This window comes from Camelus bactrianus, chromosome 4 (genome assembly GCF_048773025.1).
Source record: "Camelus bactrianus isolate YW-2024 breed Bactrian camel chromosome 4, ASM4877302v1, whole genome shotgun sequence".
Taxonomy (NCBI): Eukaryota; Metazoa; Chordata; class Mammalia; order Artiodactyla; family Camelidae; genus Camelus; species Camelus bactrianus.
Window position 1 is genome coordinate 77,289,346 of NC_133542.1, and position 16,118 is coordinate 77,305,463.

A 16,118-nucleotide genomic window follows, 5' to 3' on the forward strand; every position below is an offset into this window, starting at 1 on the left:
GTCCCCACCCACACACCAGCCTCTAATAAAATGGAGTCCTGAGTCTTTCTAACCCAAAGAAGGTCCCAGGCTCTGATCTTCCGTGCCAGAGTTTGACACACCCCACCTGGGTCTGGAAGGCCCTATGGGGAATGGCTGTCCTGGGGGAGAGTGGCGGCCCATGGCCTAGTGCCCCCTCCAGCCCAGGGGATCCACCTTGCCACTACGGCCCCTGGGTTCTGCAGGGGAGGACAGAGGCCTGGTGCCAAGAGGCTGACCTTCGCCCACTAACGGCCCCTGCAGACGGGACGGGGACCAGAGCCCGCACAGTGCCTTCACACCCCGTGGCCCTCCACCTGCCATGGCATCTCACGGTATCAGCCCTTCGCCACGCTGTGGGCCAAAGGCGGGGTTGCTAAAGGTGCGACAGAAGAGACTGGACAGCACGACGCACCACCAGCAGGAAGGGCGACAAACGTTTATTCGTTTCTCTAAGGGCCGGGCTGGAGACACAGCTCCTCTCCCAGACGGCCAGGCCGCCCGCCCGCCCCCGGTGAGGCGGTCCCCCTCAGGGCTCCCTGGGAGCCACGCGCAGCTGGGCGGACACGGGGGAGAGGAAGGCGGCGCTCCGCACCCCGTTTGAGGGACGGGGGCAGGGAGGAAAAAACCAGGAGAAGCAAACACTTTGCAAAGTTTTGTTTGTTAGTCTGACAGCAGGTTTGGGGAGGGGTCCCGGGCAGGGCTGACGCCCTGCGTTCCACTTGGCCACGTGGAGAGACCCGCGCCAGCGGTGGCGGTCAGGGAACCAGCCAGGCGAGGTCAGCCGGACGCACTGACTTCGAGGCTTTGTGTTCATTTCGCCCTCGGCCCCTTCTCGATGGGCTTCCCGACGTCCTTCCCCCGGAGCTTGAGGCCTGAAAGACCAGCAGCCCACTGAGCGCCACGGCGCCCACTCGCGTTTCGAGGACCCCGGCCACAGCCCCGGGAGCGGCAGCGGGCACCCTCACCACCTCTGAGCGCCAGCTCCCTGCCTCCTTTGGGGGGGGGTGGGGGCAAGGCAGGAGGGAGGAACACGCCCCACTCTGCCCCGACTGGGCCCTCAGCCCCCACACACCTAGTCTTCATGTCGAGTTTTTAAGAGCACGCGCCTCCCCATCCTTGAGGTGAAAGGCGAAACCCTTTCCCAGAACCAGGCCTCCTCGCTCGGGGAGCCTGGGGGCATGGGGAGCGAAATGCGACCGCAGCCAATACCCGAGAGTTCGAGCCTGCGGCGCAGAGAATGGGGAAAGAGCCCAGACACTACTCACTTGTGAGAGTTTTCTTAAATTTCTGGAGAATTCCGGGGCCCAGGGGCCTTCCTGTGCCCGTCCTCACCAGCCCCACCCAGGTCAGCGTGCCTGGCCAGCGAAGGCCGGCAGGGCACTCACCGATGGCTCTCTCGATCTTGCCCAGGACCTGATTGTTAGGGATGGCCCGGCCGCTCTCATAGTCCGCGATGACCTGCGGCTTCTCATTGATTTTCTAAAGAGAACATGTACTTTGCACATGTCAGTTCAAAGAGATGCTGGGAGGCCCAGACATACCCAGGTGGGACGCCTTGGACACCACGTTCCTGCGCTGACAGCAGCTCTCGGAGGCTCAGGGTCTCAGAGCCACGACACATGCAAGAGGAAGTTACAGCTAACACCCGTAGCTTCCCCAGAGCCTTCAGGGCCCCCGAAAGCCCCCTAAGTCCCCAGACGAGCAGGGCTCACGCCTCGGGTGCCTTCTGAAGGCCGTCCTCCCGCCTGCCTGATCCTGGGTCGGGGGGCCGCACGCTCACCGTCGCCAGGTCTTTCTGGGTCAGCCCCTTGCTCTGCCGGCCCTGCTGGATCACCTTGCCCACCTCCAGGGTCACCCGGTCGTGGTGCAGCTCCTCCGTCTCCCGATCCAGCTTGGCCGTGTTCTTGGTGATCGAATGCTGTTTGTTCTGGCCAGCGGCCCCTGGACCGGCATGAGGCAAGACCAGAGGAGAGGGTTTGTGACAAACCCAAACAAGAGCCACTGCAGACGAGGAACCAGGCCCAGCAGGTGCCCGTACCCAGGGTGACGAGCTGAGCCACTGCAGACAGGGAGCACCCAGGGAGACAAGCTGAGCCAGGCCACCCTGTATCAGCACCTTCACAGACCTAAGAATGTGGAGTCCAGAATTTCCTCCTAGTCTTGGGAAGTCCCCCCAACCTATGCCAACCACAGCTGCTCTGATGAGATCCAAGACACCTCCCAGCTCTGCAGCGGCCTCAGCTGCCAGCGGCCGTCCCGACACCCCTGGGGGCGCCAGGCAGGCACCTGTAGATACTAGCCCCAGCGGCACCCCCGGCTCTGCGAGTGGAAACACAAGTACCTACATTTCTTGGACGTCTCCACATCTTCTCCTCGTCTCTGAGCCGCTAAGATGGCCTAGGAAATTAGGAGATTTTTTTGGTCAAAATTAGCTTTGGTAGTACCTGGCAAATGCCAATCCAGGCTGCTGTCAGTCAGTCAGCACACTGCTAACGCCTCATGTTTTGTGAGCCCAGGCAGTCAGGCTCGGAGCTCAACCCCTTAAGCGCTGAGGTACCTGGGGCTTTTTCAAGGACTGACAAGCAACACTGGGTTTAGACCAAAGCTTGCTATATAAATCCCTGTACAACCAAATAACCAGGCAACTCTCAATAAACTGCTGCTAAGGGAAACGAAGAGCTCACCTCTGCTGTTGAGAAAGCCGTGCTAATAGATTCCTTTTAGAAACCCACACTTAAAATAGATTTGTATCTCTACTAGACTCCACTGCAAAAACAGGAAGGAACATCGAGTGAGGACCTAGTTTGGCCTTCCTCAGTCATTCCGGCTCATAATAAAAGATGGCGCATCGCACAACACCTGCAGGCCCCGCCCCAAACATCACCAAAGACAGTGATACCCCTCCATCCACAGTTGCCGAATGTTAACGCAACGCATTTCCTGAAACCTCTGACACCTCCGCAAAGTTACTGTGGGATGTTTTGTTCTAAGTATCACATGTTCACAGGTGCCTTCTAGAACTGTTCACGACTCCTAGCTTGTGGCTATTAAGTTTTCTTTGGGAAAGAAAAAAAAAAGGAGAGTGAATTTGGTTTTGACCAATTGACCAATTGACCAATTGACCAATTGCTAAGTCCAGGGCAGGTCAATGAATGCTGGTCACCAGGGCCGAAGCTAGTCATGGCCCAGAAGTGTCTAGGGCTGACCCAACGCGGCCTGAGAGAAAAAACAAGCAGAGGTCCCTCGTGACTGAACTGCCCTTCACCCCCTTACACTGACTCACAGATGAACCTTGGATGGGTTAGCCAGACTGGGAACCCTCTGTCCCAAGTACCTCTCAGTGCATGCTGGCTACCCTTGCGAGATGGGAACACAAGGTCCACCTGCCTGCTGCGTCTCTAGGCCACCCCAGCCTAGGCCAGGAGCTCCCGACAGCCAGCAGCGTGCCACATCGGACTCCCAGGCACCCCACAAAGAGAGTAAGGCGGCCCTGGGGCAGGGTGCCGGCCGACACTGCCCCTGTCCTATCCCTTCTCTGGCCCCACCACGGATCTCCACCCCGAGGTCCTCCCCTGCCAAAGTCGCCCCGCTTCCCCTCCCTTCCCAATGTCCCTGTCCCCACTAAGAGGTCGAGGGCCTCAAGGGCCTCGGGACCCTGCCTGGTATCATTAGCCCGAAGACCGCCTCGACCCTTCCACCCCCACCCCGCTCCGCTCCCTGCCACCAGCTCGGGCCCCGTCTCTCACCGCTGCCCCGGCCCCCGCCCCTGGCGCCTCTCCGCTCCCGTCCCGGTCCTCGACTCCGGTCCCCACTCCCCGCCCCCGGCCCCCCGTCAGCCCCGCCCGCCCGGCCGCTCCTGGGTCCCGAGGCCCGCGCTGCACCCGCACCTGCTTGGACTTGGCCTGGGCGGCCGTGGGGCCCTTTTTGCGAAGCACCGTCACCGTGTCCCAGTCACTCTCAGCCATGGCGGGCAGGCGGGGCGGGCGGGGGGGGCGGTCCGACCGGCGGCTCCGAGGCAGCTGCTCGAGACCCGGCGACGCGACGTCCCCTCGTAGCTCGGGCGCTTCCGGCGTCAGAGCCGACCCGCCCCCTCAGCCCATTGGCCCGCGGTACGGGGGCGGGCACTTCCCGCGGCTCGGACCAATCCAAGCTCTGGTCGTCCGAGGGAACGCCGCGGGTGCGCGACGTGGGGCGGGAGACGTCGGGGCTAGGGCACGCGGCCACTAGGGGGCGCTGAAGGGGCGCTGGGGTACAGGCGGGGGATTGCGGGTGCTGGGCGGTGCTGAGGGGGCCGGGGGGCCTGGCGGGGACGAGGGGGTACTGAGGGGGCGAAGAGGGGCCTGGGGGTACTGAGGGGGCGAAGAGGGGGACTGGGGGCCTGGGGGGACGAGAGGACTGAGGGGGCGAAGAGGGGCCTGGGGGGACGAGGGTACTGTGGGGGCGAAGAGGGGGACGGGGGGCCTGGGGGGACGAGGGGGTATGAGGGGGCGGAGGGGGATGGGGGGCCTGAGGGGACGAGGGGGTACTGAGGGGGCGAAGAGGGGCCTGGGGGGACGAGGGGATACTGAGGGGACGAAGGGGGGACGGGGGGCCTGGGGGGACGAGGGGGTACTGAGGGGGCGAAGAGGGGGACGGGGGGTTCTGGGGGGACGAGGGGGTATGAGGGGGCGAAGAGGGGGACGAAGGGGTGGGGATTCCGCTGGCGGAGAAGTGAGAGGACGTGGGAGTGGGACCAGGGGAACCCGGTTGCGGGGGCAGCGCAGCAAAGGAAGGTCCTCCTAACGAGGTGGGGGCTCAGGACGTGGGGAGGGGCACTGGGAGGGGAAGGAGGAATTCGAGTAGGGGGTGCTGTGCACCGGGGAGGAGGGGGCTCAGGGAGAGGGAGGGAGACTGGCCCCCACACCTGGCATCCGGGCCGCCCCTGTGGAGATGGGGATCACCACCCCTCGGCCCCGCCACGCGCACGCCAAGTGGGTGCACAAACTGGAAGCAGAGAAAAGGTGGCTGTGTTGATTTTTCTGTAGGTGAAATCAGTTTCTGTTTCATGCTTTTTTTTTTTGTCACCCTCACGAAATTCAAAGTTCTGTTTCTCTGGAGTTGTGCTCAGGTGATGCCAAGATGGTGGGGGCAGGGGTGGATGCAGGTTTGGTGGGGCCTAAATAAAGCACATGTAATATGTGGAGGACAAAGGAAATAAAATTATAAAAACAAAATTGCTTACAGAAAATAATATTCTTGTATAACATTTTGAAAAGTATATACATAATGATAAAATAATGTACTATGACGTATACATAATATGTTAATGTTATTTAAAATAACTAATATTTTAGTTATTTTATAATTTATTTAGTGAAAAAATAAGTCAGTAAATTATGAATTTTTGAAAACTGACATGCCACATCACAAAATTCGGAGGATATTTCCATGAATCAATGGATGCATCTCTAGTGCTTTTGCTGACATTTTTGGCTATGTTCTCATTGAATGCCACATCGTGACTTTGCAGAATTGCATTATAGAAACAACAGAAAGACAATTCAGACGTTTCTCCAACGTGTTTGATCCGATGTGTATCTGTTCCTTAATGCTGACGTTGATTTGGGTAATACTTGAGGCTTCACATAGATGTGCTCACTGTGGCATTCCTACAGGTTTACGCTCCACAACACAGGAATTCTGAAAATGTGTCGACTTTAATAATGTAATAGCCTGTTACCTTAGCAGCAAAAGCAAGTTTATTTGGGTATAGCAGAGAAATTACAGTTCAGGATCTATGAACTATGGGGGAGTCACAGTCAAACCCAGGGAACATGGAGGAGGAACTTGCTTTTATAGGGCAAAGGGGGAGTGGGGAGGGGTTGTGATAACCAGAATCCATTGGAGGAGTTGGGGTGGGGGTCCAAATTATGGAGGCTTCCCACTGTTAGGGCCGCTGAGGCCTCTGATGGGCTGGGCCGTCCTGGGGAAAAGAAGAGGGAAGCTTCCTTCTTCTTCCTGGATGGTGAGTAGAGGCGCCCTCCTGTGGGAGACAGGCGGAGATCGGGGTGATTGATGTGCCTGGTGATGCGTGAGTGCCCTTTACCCGCCTGATGTTTGGAGTGTCCTGACTCATACTTTAGCTGAGGTTTCTGTCATTCATTCCACTTTTTCCGCTTTTGATCAGAGCATCGCTGATTAAGAGTCAGGATCTCTGCATGATAGTGGTTTCTCCCTCGGTGCCAGGAAGGACCTTCCCCTGTGCACTTGGAAAGTACACAAGTGAGAGACCTCACGCACCTGCACTTGAGTAACAAGCAAAGGTATAGGGAGCGCTCTCAGGGGTCCCGTGTTAAAAGTCCGTGGTTAGTCAGGGCTGTAAGCGCTGGAAATTACCTCAAGGTGCTGAGCTAGCATCATCTTATTAGGCCTGTCATTCTTATAAAGGTTTGACAAACTTAACAAATACCAGACCAGAGTTAAAACAACATAATAAACCCAGTTTGCAACGTGGTTCTAAGCCAGGAGCCAGAGATGAAGGTGTCCAGCTGAACAGCCAGTGGGTTGTCGGGTGGTGTTTGCTGTGGCCAGTGTGCTTGCCCTTTAGTGTATGTAACTGAGTCTCTGCTTCCCCAGAGGCATCTAACCACTTGCAGCAAGACGAGTTTACGATTGCAGACACCTCTCAGCAAGCAGGTGATCACAGGCTGCGTGGTTACCCAAAACCACGGTGGCCAGAATGTGGAGTGACAGTCGCCCAGCTGAAACTGCGTGGGCTCCAGGGTCAGCTGGCTCTCTCAGGCTCCTGATCCCTGGTTCGCTGGTGCTCACTCCCACCCGTGGGGGGAAAGCTGTCCCTACAGAGGCAAAGCCAGAACTGCTTATGCCTCCTAGAAGTTCTCGCTCAAGGCAGTTATAAAGGGTTAATGGGACGGATCCATATGAGGCTTCTGTTCAGTGATGTAGGGAGAACGGGATAGTGAATATGGCGGGGCACACTGCCCTGTGCTCTCCGGCCAGCAAGGCAACAGGTTGCCCAAACATAAGGGCCACTCACAGACCTTCCACACATGGAAGTGTGACGGGGGGTGTACGCACATAAAGCCCCCACACGAGTGATGGTACCTGCAGATTCCTTCATTGGCATAGAGGTGCCGGCATCACTTGGCAAGCCTCAAACTTTAGTGTGTTACTGTCAACTTTAATAATGTAATACCAGTTATTTTATCAACAAAAGCAAATTTATTTGGGAACAGCAAAGGAATTGCAATTCAGGATATGAGAATGATGGTAGATAAAAAGCAAATCCAGAGAACAAGGAGTGAGAACTTGCTTTATTATAGGGAAAAGGGGTAGTTGGGAAGGGCTGTGACAACCAAAGAGCCCATTGGAGAGTTTGGGGTCCCAGAGTATGGAGGCTTCCCATTGGTTGGGCCGCTGAGGTCTGTGATTAGCTGGGCCATCCTGGGGCAGAGGGACATTTCCTTCCTCCTCCTGGACAGTAAGTAGAGGCACCTTCCTGTGGGGAATGTAGGCAGAGATCGCTTTATTGACATGCATGCCCCCTACGGGCCTGTTCAGACTCCAACTTTGGCTGAGGTTTCCGTAATTAATAACACATTCTATCCCAGTGTCTGGAGAACTGAGTCCTCTGCTGACAGTTCTGCAGTCTCCCTTCTGGTTCATAGGACAAACCTTGTTTCTCCTTCTCTCCTGCATACTTCCAGTTCCAGGTGCTGTGAGGTGGGTAGTTGGTAGCCATAGAAGACATATCTGCCCCAGGACAGGCCAGCAAGACTGTGAACAGAGTAAAAATATCCCATAAGCCCCAAGTAAATGCATCCCAACTCACGCTCGTCTTGGTAGGGTCCCAAAAATGCCTGCGGTCACTGCAATGGACCCCAAAGAATGTGAAGGAGGAACCTGCCTGGAAAGAGGCATTAAATACATTTGTAGTATTGTGAAACTATCACCATCATCCATCTCCAGAACTCTTCATCTTGTAAAACTGAAACTGTCCCAATGAAACACTGCCTACTCATTCCCCCCTCTCCCCAGCCCTTGGTACCCATCATTCTCCTTTCTGTCTCTATGACTTTAACTATTCTAGAAACCTCATGTAAGTGGAACCCTACAACATTTGTCCTTTTGTGTCTGGCTTATTTCACTCAGCATAATGTCCTCAAGGCTCATCCACATCAGAACATCCTTCCTTTTCAAGGCTGAATAATATTCAATTGCACGTATGTAACACATTCTGCTTACACATCCATCCACTGATGAACACTTGGATTGCTTCAACGTTTAGCTATTGTGGATAGTATTGCTGTGAACATGGATGTACATATACCTCTTCAAGACCTTAATTTCAATTATTTAGATACATTCCCAGAAGCAGAACTGTTGTATCATATGGAAATTCTATTTTTAACTTTTTGAGGAACTGCCACACTTATTTTTGAAAGATTTATTTTGTAGATGTCATCCCACTGTCTTCTGACTTCCATTGCTTCCAATGATAAATCAGTCATCATTCATATCCACCTGTATCATTGTCCCCTGCACGTAATGTGACATGTTCTCTGGCTGCTTTCAAGATTTTCTCCTTTTTTGAGGGGTTGGGGTTTCCTATTATGAACCTAAGTGTGCATATTTATTCTGCTTGGGTTTGCTGAGCTTCTTGGATCTATATATGAATATTTTTCATCAAATTGGGAAAATTTTTACTAGCATTCATTTTTATTTTGCTGTTCCATTCTCTTCATTTTCTTCTTCTGAAACTCCAATTAAGGTATGTATGTAATTCTGCTTGTTATTTCTCACAGTTCTGTTTTTCAGTCTTTATTCCGTTTTTCAGATTGGATAATTTCTTTGGTTCTGTCCTCAGGATTCCTCATCCTAGTTTCTGCCATCTCCAATATGATATTAAACCCAAACAGAGTTTTCATCTCAGACACCATACCCAGGCTCCATCTCCAGTGTGGAAGGTGTCACAGGTCTGACACCTCCAGACAGACACTTTCTGAAAAGAAATCCTTTTGGGATGAGAGCAGGAGTAACCCACTAAGGTTTGCCTTTGGGAAGAGCCCTTTGGCCACAGTGTGGAGGATGGGGTTGTGAATATGGGGTCGAGGCTTTGCTCGGGGGAGCATGGGCAGTAAACTGGACTGACCAGGACAGAGGGAGTGGGCAGGGAGGGGTGAACACCCTGTGGAAGCTAATGACGTCATGTTGGATCAACAGACCAACATGCTACTTGTCACTGATAACTTAAAAGTTGTTGGCTACATCCTTTGTCAGGATTTTGATGAGTATTGTTCACAGCAAATCCACATAATACACTACGATTCGACTCTATTTCCTTTCCCTTATCACATTTTCCTTGTGTTGACTAGTGTCTCTAATTTGGGGGGTTAGCTGCATGTTTACTGCTTCCTTTTTATTTGATTGGGACCCAGACTGTCGGTCAGAGGTGTAAATCTCCTCTCCACCCCTCAGGTGACTGGCCAGCCCTGTGTTTCCCCGGCCTCACCCTCTGCAGCCTGTTCTCCCTAACCAAGCCAGGGTGGGCTTCCAGACCACGAGTGCATGGGAGGAAATTTTTTTGAGACACTGCAAGTTTGAAAATATCTTTACCCCATCCTCAGTCTGATTGACAGTTTGAGCAACAAGTTATAGGTTGGAACATGAACATGTTTTCTCTTAGAATTTCAATGGTGTGTCCCATTGTCTTCTAGTTTCCGTGTTCCTGTTGAGAGGTCCCCTGTCTCATGTTGTTTGTCCTTTACATAAGCTCTGCTGTGTGCTCTTGCTTCTCTCTCCCCCCTCCCACTGTCTCTGTCTCTTCCTCCCTCCCCTCTCCCTCCCTCCCTCTTTCTCCTCCCCATCGCCCCTCAGGAGGTTTTTGTTTCTTCTGTTTGCTCTCCTTTCTCTGTGACCTCAGAGTGATGGCCTTGGTGTGTTTCCCCGCCATGTGCTCCACGATCTAGACCTCAGAAATTTGGATACTAACACCTTTCAGCTTCCTGGTGCTATTTCCTCAGTAACTTCCTCCCTTCATTGTTTGTTTTCACTTTCTGGAATTCGTGTAACTAAGATCTTAGAATTCCTCCTGGGGCTATGACTATCCTTATCTTTTCTATTTTTAACTCCTTTCATTTCTGCTCCACTTTTGGGAGATTTCCTCAACTTACAACCTTTTCACTGACTTTTTTCTTTAATCTGAATCACATATTTGATTTGTAAGTGCTCCCTGTTACATTCTGGATGTCCCTTCTGTGGCACCGGGCTTCACAAGGGCCTGTTTCATGTGTTCCCCTCTCTGTTCCTCTGAGGTTACCAAGTTAAGTTCTTGTCATGTTTTCTTCAAGCACCTACATCATCCTTCCCCTCCTGTCATCAGTTTTGGTCTCCCTCTTTCACTCAACTGTCCTGACCCTTGGCTGGCTGTCTTGTCCAAGAGGGTGGTCCTTGGGGGGAGCTGGGGGCCTTGTTTGTTGGTTTTCTTTTTTAATTTTTTAAAATTTAATTTTACTGCTGGAGGTAATGTGGATTTTTACTTACTTTAATGGAGGTACTGGGGATTGAACCCAGGACCTCCTGCGTGCCAAGCATGTACTCTACCACTTGAGCTGTCCCCTCCCTGTAGCTGGGAGCCTTGTGTGCAGAGTAGGCCTTCCCAGGGTGAGCTCTTCTTTGGGGCAATCAGGGTGGGACAGAGCCATCTGAGGGTCCCAAAGAGCAACATCTGGCCAACCATTTCCTGCTTAGCTAGGTGGCAGCCATGGGGAAGAACTGAGTCTTGTGTCCTTTGGACCCATCACCTCCTGCCTTCCATAGCAGTGAGAAGGGGGAAGTTGCCTGGCAATATGGGCTGGTAGGGGATCTGTAGTCCAGCTGTCCTTACACAGGGTTTGGCCCCTCCCTGCAGCCCAGCCTGGGCCCCTGGGTTTGCACAGAGCCAGGGCAGCTAACCTATGATGATCATCCTCATTCTGTGACCCAAAGGGTAGACCTTACATGATGCAGTTAACCACGGTTCATTTAGCAATCCTGAATGCTGTCAGTGATAAAATACTCCTTCTCAAAATGTCTCCTGTCAGCCCCTGGCATCAGCACGCTCTGGATAGCAGGCCTTTCACACACCTTGTATCCCATGTGGAAATCAGCTACACCCTATGTTTCAGGGGGACGTTCCTAACATTTGAGTGCAGCGTGTACTTCAGACCCTGGTGGAGCTCTGTGCTCCTGCACTTCAAGCAAAGCAGATGATGTCAGCATGGCCACTACACTCGAGTTACTTCAATTCCATTATTCTTTACAGCTACTTGTAGTTTTTCACTTGAATTTACAATTTTCCACAGGCGAGATGTCTCAGAGGCACTAGGATCGGCTTCGACCAAAGACACCGACAGAATCACAGTCTCTTGGATGTACTGGGAAGTGGAGGTTCTTCCTAACTTTGTGCACCTGTGGTTTTGAGTGAAAAAAAATTACCAACAGTTTATTAAGGTTAATAGAAAGTATTCTTTGGTCAACTACAAGTGACAATAGATGGACAAATATGGCTGAACTGTCTACTGAACGAGACAAGAAAAAGACCAATTGTGACAAAAGTCATTGTCAGATTTGTAGACACTAAGGCTCAAAGCCAGGAACTGGTCAATAGTTCTATTCATTACTGTGGAAAAGGGGAAGTTGGTAAGTATTGCCCTTGTTTTTGAAAAAGTACGCGAACGTAGCGCAAGTTCTGCTTCATCACTTTCCCCGTTCTTGTACTGTTTATTGGGTGTATTTACTCTTTCCTCTCCTGATTACGTACACGAAGTTCAGCACAAGAACTTGCTTTTCTTTCCAGGCCATTGTCCTCGTCACTGAGTATACTTGGTCCTACGGAGAAAGGGGTTTAGAAAATCCATCTGGCACCCTCTGGTCATCAGTGAGGACTGGAAAGGCCAGGTAGGTGGCAGGAGAGGGCAGTGGTTGTGGTCCAGGAGGGCCAGGGGCTGGACCGGCCAGTGGAGGAGGCCACCAACTTCTCAAGCGCACTGGCAGTGACTTCCTTTAGGTGCAGAAGGCAGAACCACCTAGACTGAGCCAGGCACAGGGCCTTTGCAAATGGCGGGGGTGGGGTGGGGGTGCAGCTGGAGAAGGTGGGGCTGCCAGGGATGGGCCAGGGGTCTGGGGAAGCAAGGAAGGATGGTTGGCAGGTGGCAGAACGAGGTTCCAGTTTGGCTGAAGGATGCTGGGTCCTGGACAGGTGGGAGCCCCACTGAGGAGGGTGGCAGTAGTGTGGCGGGGATTACCTACCTGCTGCGGGGTGAGTGCGGGGAGATCCTCGGAGGACTACCCCGGGCCTCCCAGACACGGGCCTTGGATTTCGGCTGAGTGATTCACTTGCTGGGTCCGAGTGTGAGGAGGGCCATCTTACGGTTTGCGGGTTCGAAGTGAGGCGGTGGAGCGAGGTGCCCACGGGGAGCCGGTGCGCGGTGTCTGGGCGCGGGGAGGTCCGGCAGCGAGTCAGGGGGCCAGGGCGGCAGTTCTGGGTGCGGCCGGCAGAGGGCGCGCGCGGACCCGCCGCTGCTACCCTCCAGGGACCCACATCGGGGGGAGGAGTGCACAGGCCACCACGGGGCGTGGGGGAGGGGGCCCACTTAACTCAGGGCTAACGAGAGAGACCGTCTCTATCCCGAGGCCCTAAGATCTGCCGAGGATCCAGGCTGTGCCCAGCGCCTGGGGAGGGAGGGAGCTGGTCCGGGTGAGAAACTGGTGCAAAGACCCTGGGGCCAGGTCAGCCCCGCGATCAGAGGCCTGGGATGGCCAGGGCAGCCTAGGCACCTGCAATGCTGCCTGCGATGTTGTCCTTCAGGCCTTGGGCTCTGTGTGTGGGGTGGCATCAGTTTTCTGAGATTGGCGGAAGGGAGGTGGGTGTTGAGTGGGGAATCTTGGCAGAGCTTGTCCTTCGACCAAGATGTGAGATGACCTTTACCCTCTTCTTGGTAGTTTTCTGTGTTTTCCAGAGCTTCTGAAATGTCCTTCTGTAGCTGAAAACCAAATGTTTTTGAATCAGTGGTTTTAAAACCTGTGGGATGAAGTACAGGGACCACACCCCACTCCCTGCCCCCTACACTTTTTTATTACTTTTTTCTGCGTGCTTCCCAAGTCTGGAAGAACACAAGTGAACGGGAAAACCATCCTTTTCCACCTTTGCTTGCAGAGAATGCCGCGGTGTGCACATGCTGGCTGCCACCAGGCTCTCTTCCCCAGTGCGGTCTACGGTCTGTATTAGGGCCTGGGCAACGGTGGGCTCACATTGCTGGGGGGCAGGGGCCCTGGTCCTGGAGTGCTGGCTGCTGCCTCCACCCGTGTCTTTCTCCTTTTCTTGGGGATTGCCCTGAGGGAGGGACGGCGCTGGCTGTGCACTTCCAGGAGGGGAGTGGGGGAGCCCCACAGGGCTGGTGTGGGTGCAGGGGAATTCTGGGCAGGGCTTGAGGCCAGCCTTTCTGGAAATGGGTCCATCAGGTGACTACAGTGAGAATGAAACTGGGTTCTTTCAGAAGCTGTGGCCCAGGCTTGACCTTCAAATGTCTAAAAAACGAGAAAAGAAGCAGGAACGAATTCTTAGGATGGGAAGCAGATTGTCCTGGGAGGCTGGCTCTGCCCAGTGCCAGCCTCTGCTCTGGGGACAGCACTGACCATAACAGGGCATCCCATGGCCGGGGTCCACATCAGCCTTTCCACCTCCTGGCCCTGTGTGCTCTTCTCCCAAAGGCCTGAGTAAAGGACACAAGGTGAGGGTGTCCAGGGGACTGGCCACGCTGTGGGGAGTGGAGGTGCCACTAGCATTCAGAAGTGTCTTGGACTGAGCCAATGACCTGAGGAAGGAAAGCCAAGGGGGCAGGGAAGGCCGCCTGGGGCGTGGGAGAGGGGCCTTGGGGCAACACCCGCCCCGGGTGTCTGCATACCTACGGGCAGCTGATGGGGCCTCTCTCTCGGCTGGACGAGCCCGTGGGCAGCCGGCGCCCACCGCAGCACCCACCGGGACCAGCAGCCAGGCCCACGCCTCTCTCCGGGGGGCACCGAGGTGCAGGACAGAGGCACCAGGCCTGAAATGTCATGCCCTCTGCCCCTGACACCCCAGCCCTCAGGGAGCAGGAGGAGGACGCCCGACTCTCCAGGTCTGCCTGGGGCTGTCCCGGCCACCTCCTCAGCCCCTCCCCACACGGCTGCCTCAGCAGGCTGAGTTTTGCTTTCTTTTTGGCAGGAAGGAACCTGAGTGGGAATCCCCTGAATCACAGACAACCAGAGTGAGTCATCCCTTTCCAGCCTGCCAGGACTGAGGTGTCACCCTCCCGCACTGGCGGGCGGGGTGAGTTGGCCACTTCTCAATCAGCAGCCCCTCCCTGCCGAGGCTCCCTGTCCCGTTCTCAACTCTGCAGGCCTGTTGTCAGAATCTCTCTCTCACACACTCACACACAAAATGCATGCGTGAAAATCCTCTGTAAGTGGCAGTCTGGAACTCGTGGGAGCACTTTAATGCTGGACGCACGGGCAGGTGTTTGGGGAATGGCTTAGCCTGTCAGTGCTAAGGGCTGCAGGCAGCTGCCTTCCCAGGAAGCAAGGTCTTTGTCCAGGAAATCTCTTCTGGATGCAGAGTGGGGCTGAGGTGGCCCTGAGCCCAGCACTCCCGCACGGTCCCCGATGCTGAAAGGGTGAGTGAGTTCTGACCCTCCCCAGGGAGTCACTGCAAAAGGCAGGCGAAGCCTTCTTGTTTTTGCCCTGAAGAAGGAGGGGTGCAGTGCTGCAGGTGACCCTCTCTGCAGCAAGAACCATTTCCTTCTGGGATGCTGGTGGGTTCACAGGATGGCCTTGGCCTCCCAGGCCCTGGGGGGAGAAACTCCTTACACCTGAGAGCGCGCTTAGCTGTGGGGCTGGAGGGAAGCCACGTGGAACCTGTAGGAGGGGACAGAGGCCAGGCAGGGGGTTTTCCACAGCTGCTCATGGCAAACTCAATCCCTCAGTTCATGGAACCTGTATTGGACGCAGGGTAGCCTCGCTGCTGTATCCCAGGGCCGGGGGAGTTTGGGACGGGGGATTTCCGACTCCAAACCAAGGAGGGATTTCGCAGTGTGCTGTGAGCTCTGCTGGCCAAAGTACGGATGGTTTAAACGTGTAACTTCAAAGCCTGCCTGGTATGGGTTCCTCGGTCCCTGAAAAGTTCGCGTGGCTTCAGATGATCCCCGAGGTCCGGTGCCCAGTGTGCTATGTGACCTGGGTAAGGAATCTTGCCTCTCTGAGCCTGTTTCCTTTTCTGCAAAGTGAGGAGAGCCGTCCACATTGCTGGGTGCTGGCATGAGAGGAGACGCTGTCCTCAGGTATTCAGAAAGCCCATGTTCACCGGTAGAGTGTCCATTTTGTCCAGACTCTCCTTTAGCAGATAAGGAAGCGGCCCCTCCTCTGGTCACATGCTTAGCAGCAGTGGTGGGGTCAACACTCTGCCCTCCTGGAGCTGCCCCCGCTTTTCTGGCCAAGACCACCGCCTCGTTTCTAGATGTTTCCGTGTGTTTCCAAGTGCCATACGTTGTGCATTTTTAGTTTCGTTTGGTGGTAAAATTGTCACGATATGAAAGTCACCATTTAAACCATTTTAAAGCGTGTAAAATTCAGTGTCATTTGTACGTTCGCAACGTCAGGCAACCATCACCACTCTCTAGTTCCAGAACGTTTCACTACCCTGGAAGGAGACCTCACACGCCTTCATAGCCTTTAGGTGAGCAGCGTCTCTGTGCTTTTTCTCATGAATGTAACGCACATGGGGGCCCAGCTCCGCGCCGGGCGCCGCGCAAACTGCCCTTGGTCTCGGGCTGACCCTCCCCCGGAAGCGAGAAGCAATCAGGATCTTGCTGCAAGAAGCCTGGAAACCCGGGAGCCCGGCAGGCAGGAAGCTACACCACTCCCGGCGCGCTTTGCTCGGAAATAGCCGGAGGGGCAACTTAAGTACCCACGCCGCGGTAGCCCTGACCAATCGGCGCTCGCTGCGGCTCCTGCGCGCTTCTGGTAGGCTCTTGTGTCAGTCCGTTAGAAGTGCGGGCTCGAGATGGGAGGGGCGGGGAAGAAAT

At 54.6% G+C, this 16,118-nt stretch overlaps 1 protein-coding gene and 1 long non-coding RNA gene across 2 annotated transcripts; both read right to left on the reverse strand.

Moving 5' to 3' along the window:
• Window positions 1–436: 436 nt before the first annotated feature.
• EDF1 (endothelial differentiation related factor 1) lies at window positions 437–4,058 on the reverse strand. Its single transcript, XM_074362702.1, has 5 exons — window positions 3,909–4,058; window positions 2,367–2,418; window positions 1,802–1,962; window positions 1,407–1,500; window positions 437–893 (listed from the first exon to the last, which is right to left on the reverse strand). Exons 1-5 carry the CDS (start codon window positions 3,984–3,986, stop codon window positions 832–834), a joined length of 447 nt encoding a protein of 148 aa, XP_074218803.1. The 5' UTR covers window positions 3,987–4,058; the 3' UTR covers window positions 437–831.
• A 3,269-nt stretch (window positions 4,059–7,327) lies between these two features.
• On the reverse strand, window positions 7,328–16,060 carry LOC123616684 (uncharacterized). The gene is made up of 3 exons (XR_006724701.2): window positions 12,310–16,060; window positions 11,146–11,469; window positions 7,328–7,797 (listed from the first exon to the last, which is right to left on the reverse strand). It is a non-coding gene; the product is annotated as an uncharacterized LOC123616684 (long non-coding RNA).
• Window positions 16,061–16,118: the final 58 nt, after the last annotated feature.

Coding starts and splice junctions, on each gene's coding strand:
- EDF1 (XM_074362702.1), bottom strand. CDS start 3,986: ATGGCTGAGAGTGACTGGGACACGGTGACGGTGCTTCGCAAAAAGGGC. Junction 2,419..3,908: donor CCCAGGCCAAGTCCAAGCAG/GTGCGGGTGCAG, acceptor CTAATTTCCTAG/GCCATCTTAGCGGCTCAGAG. Junction 1,963..2,366: donor TGTGGAGACGTCCAAGAAAT/GTAGGTACTTGT, acceptor ATGCCGGTCCAG/GGGCCGCTGGCCAGAACAAA.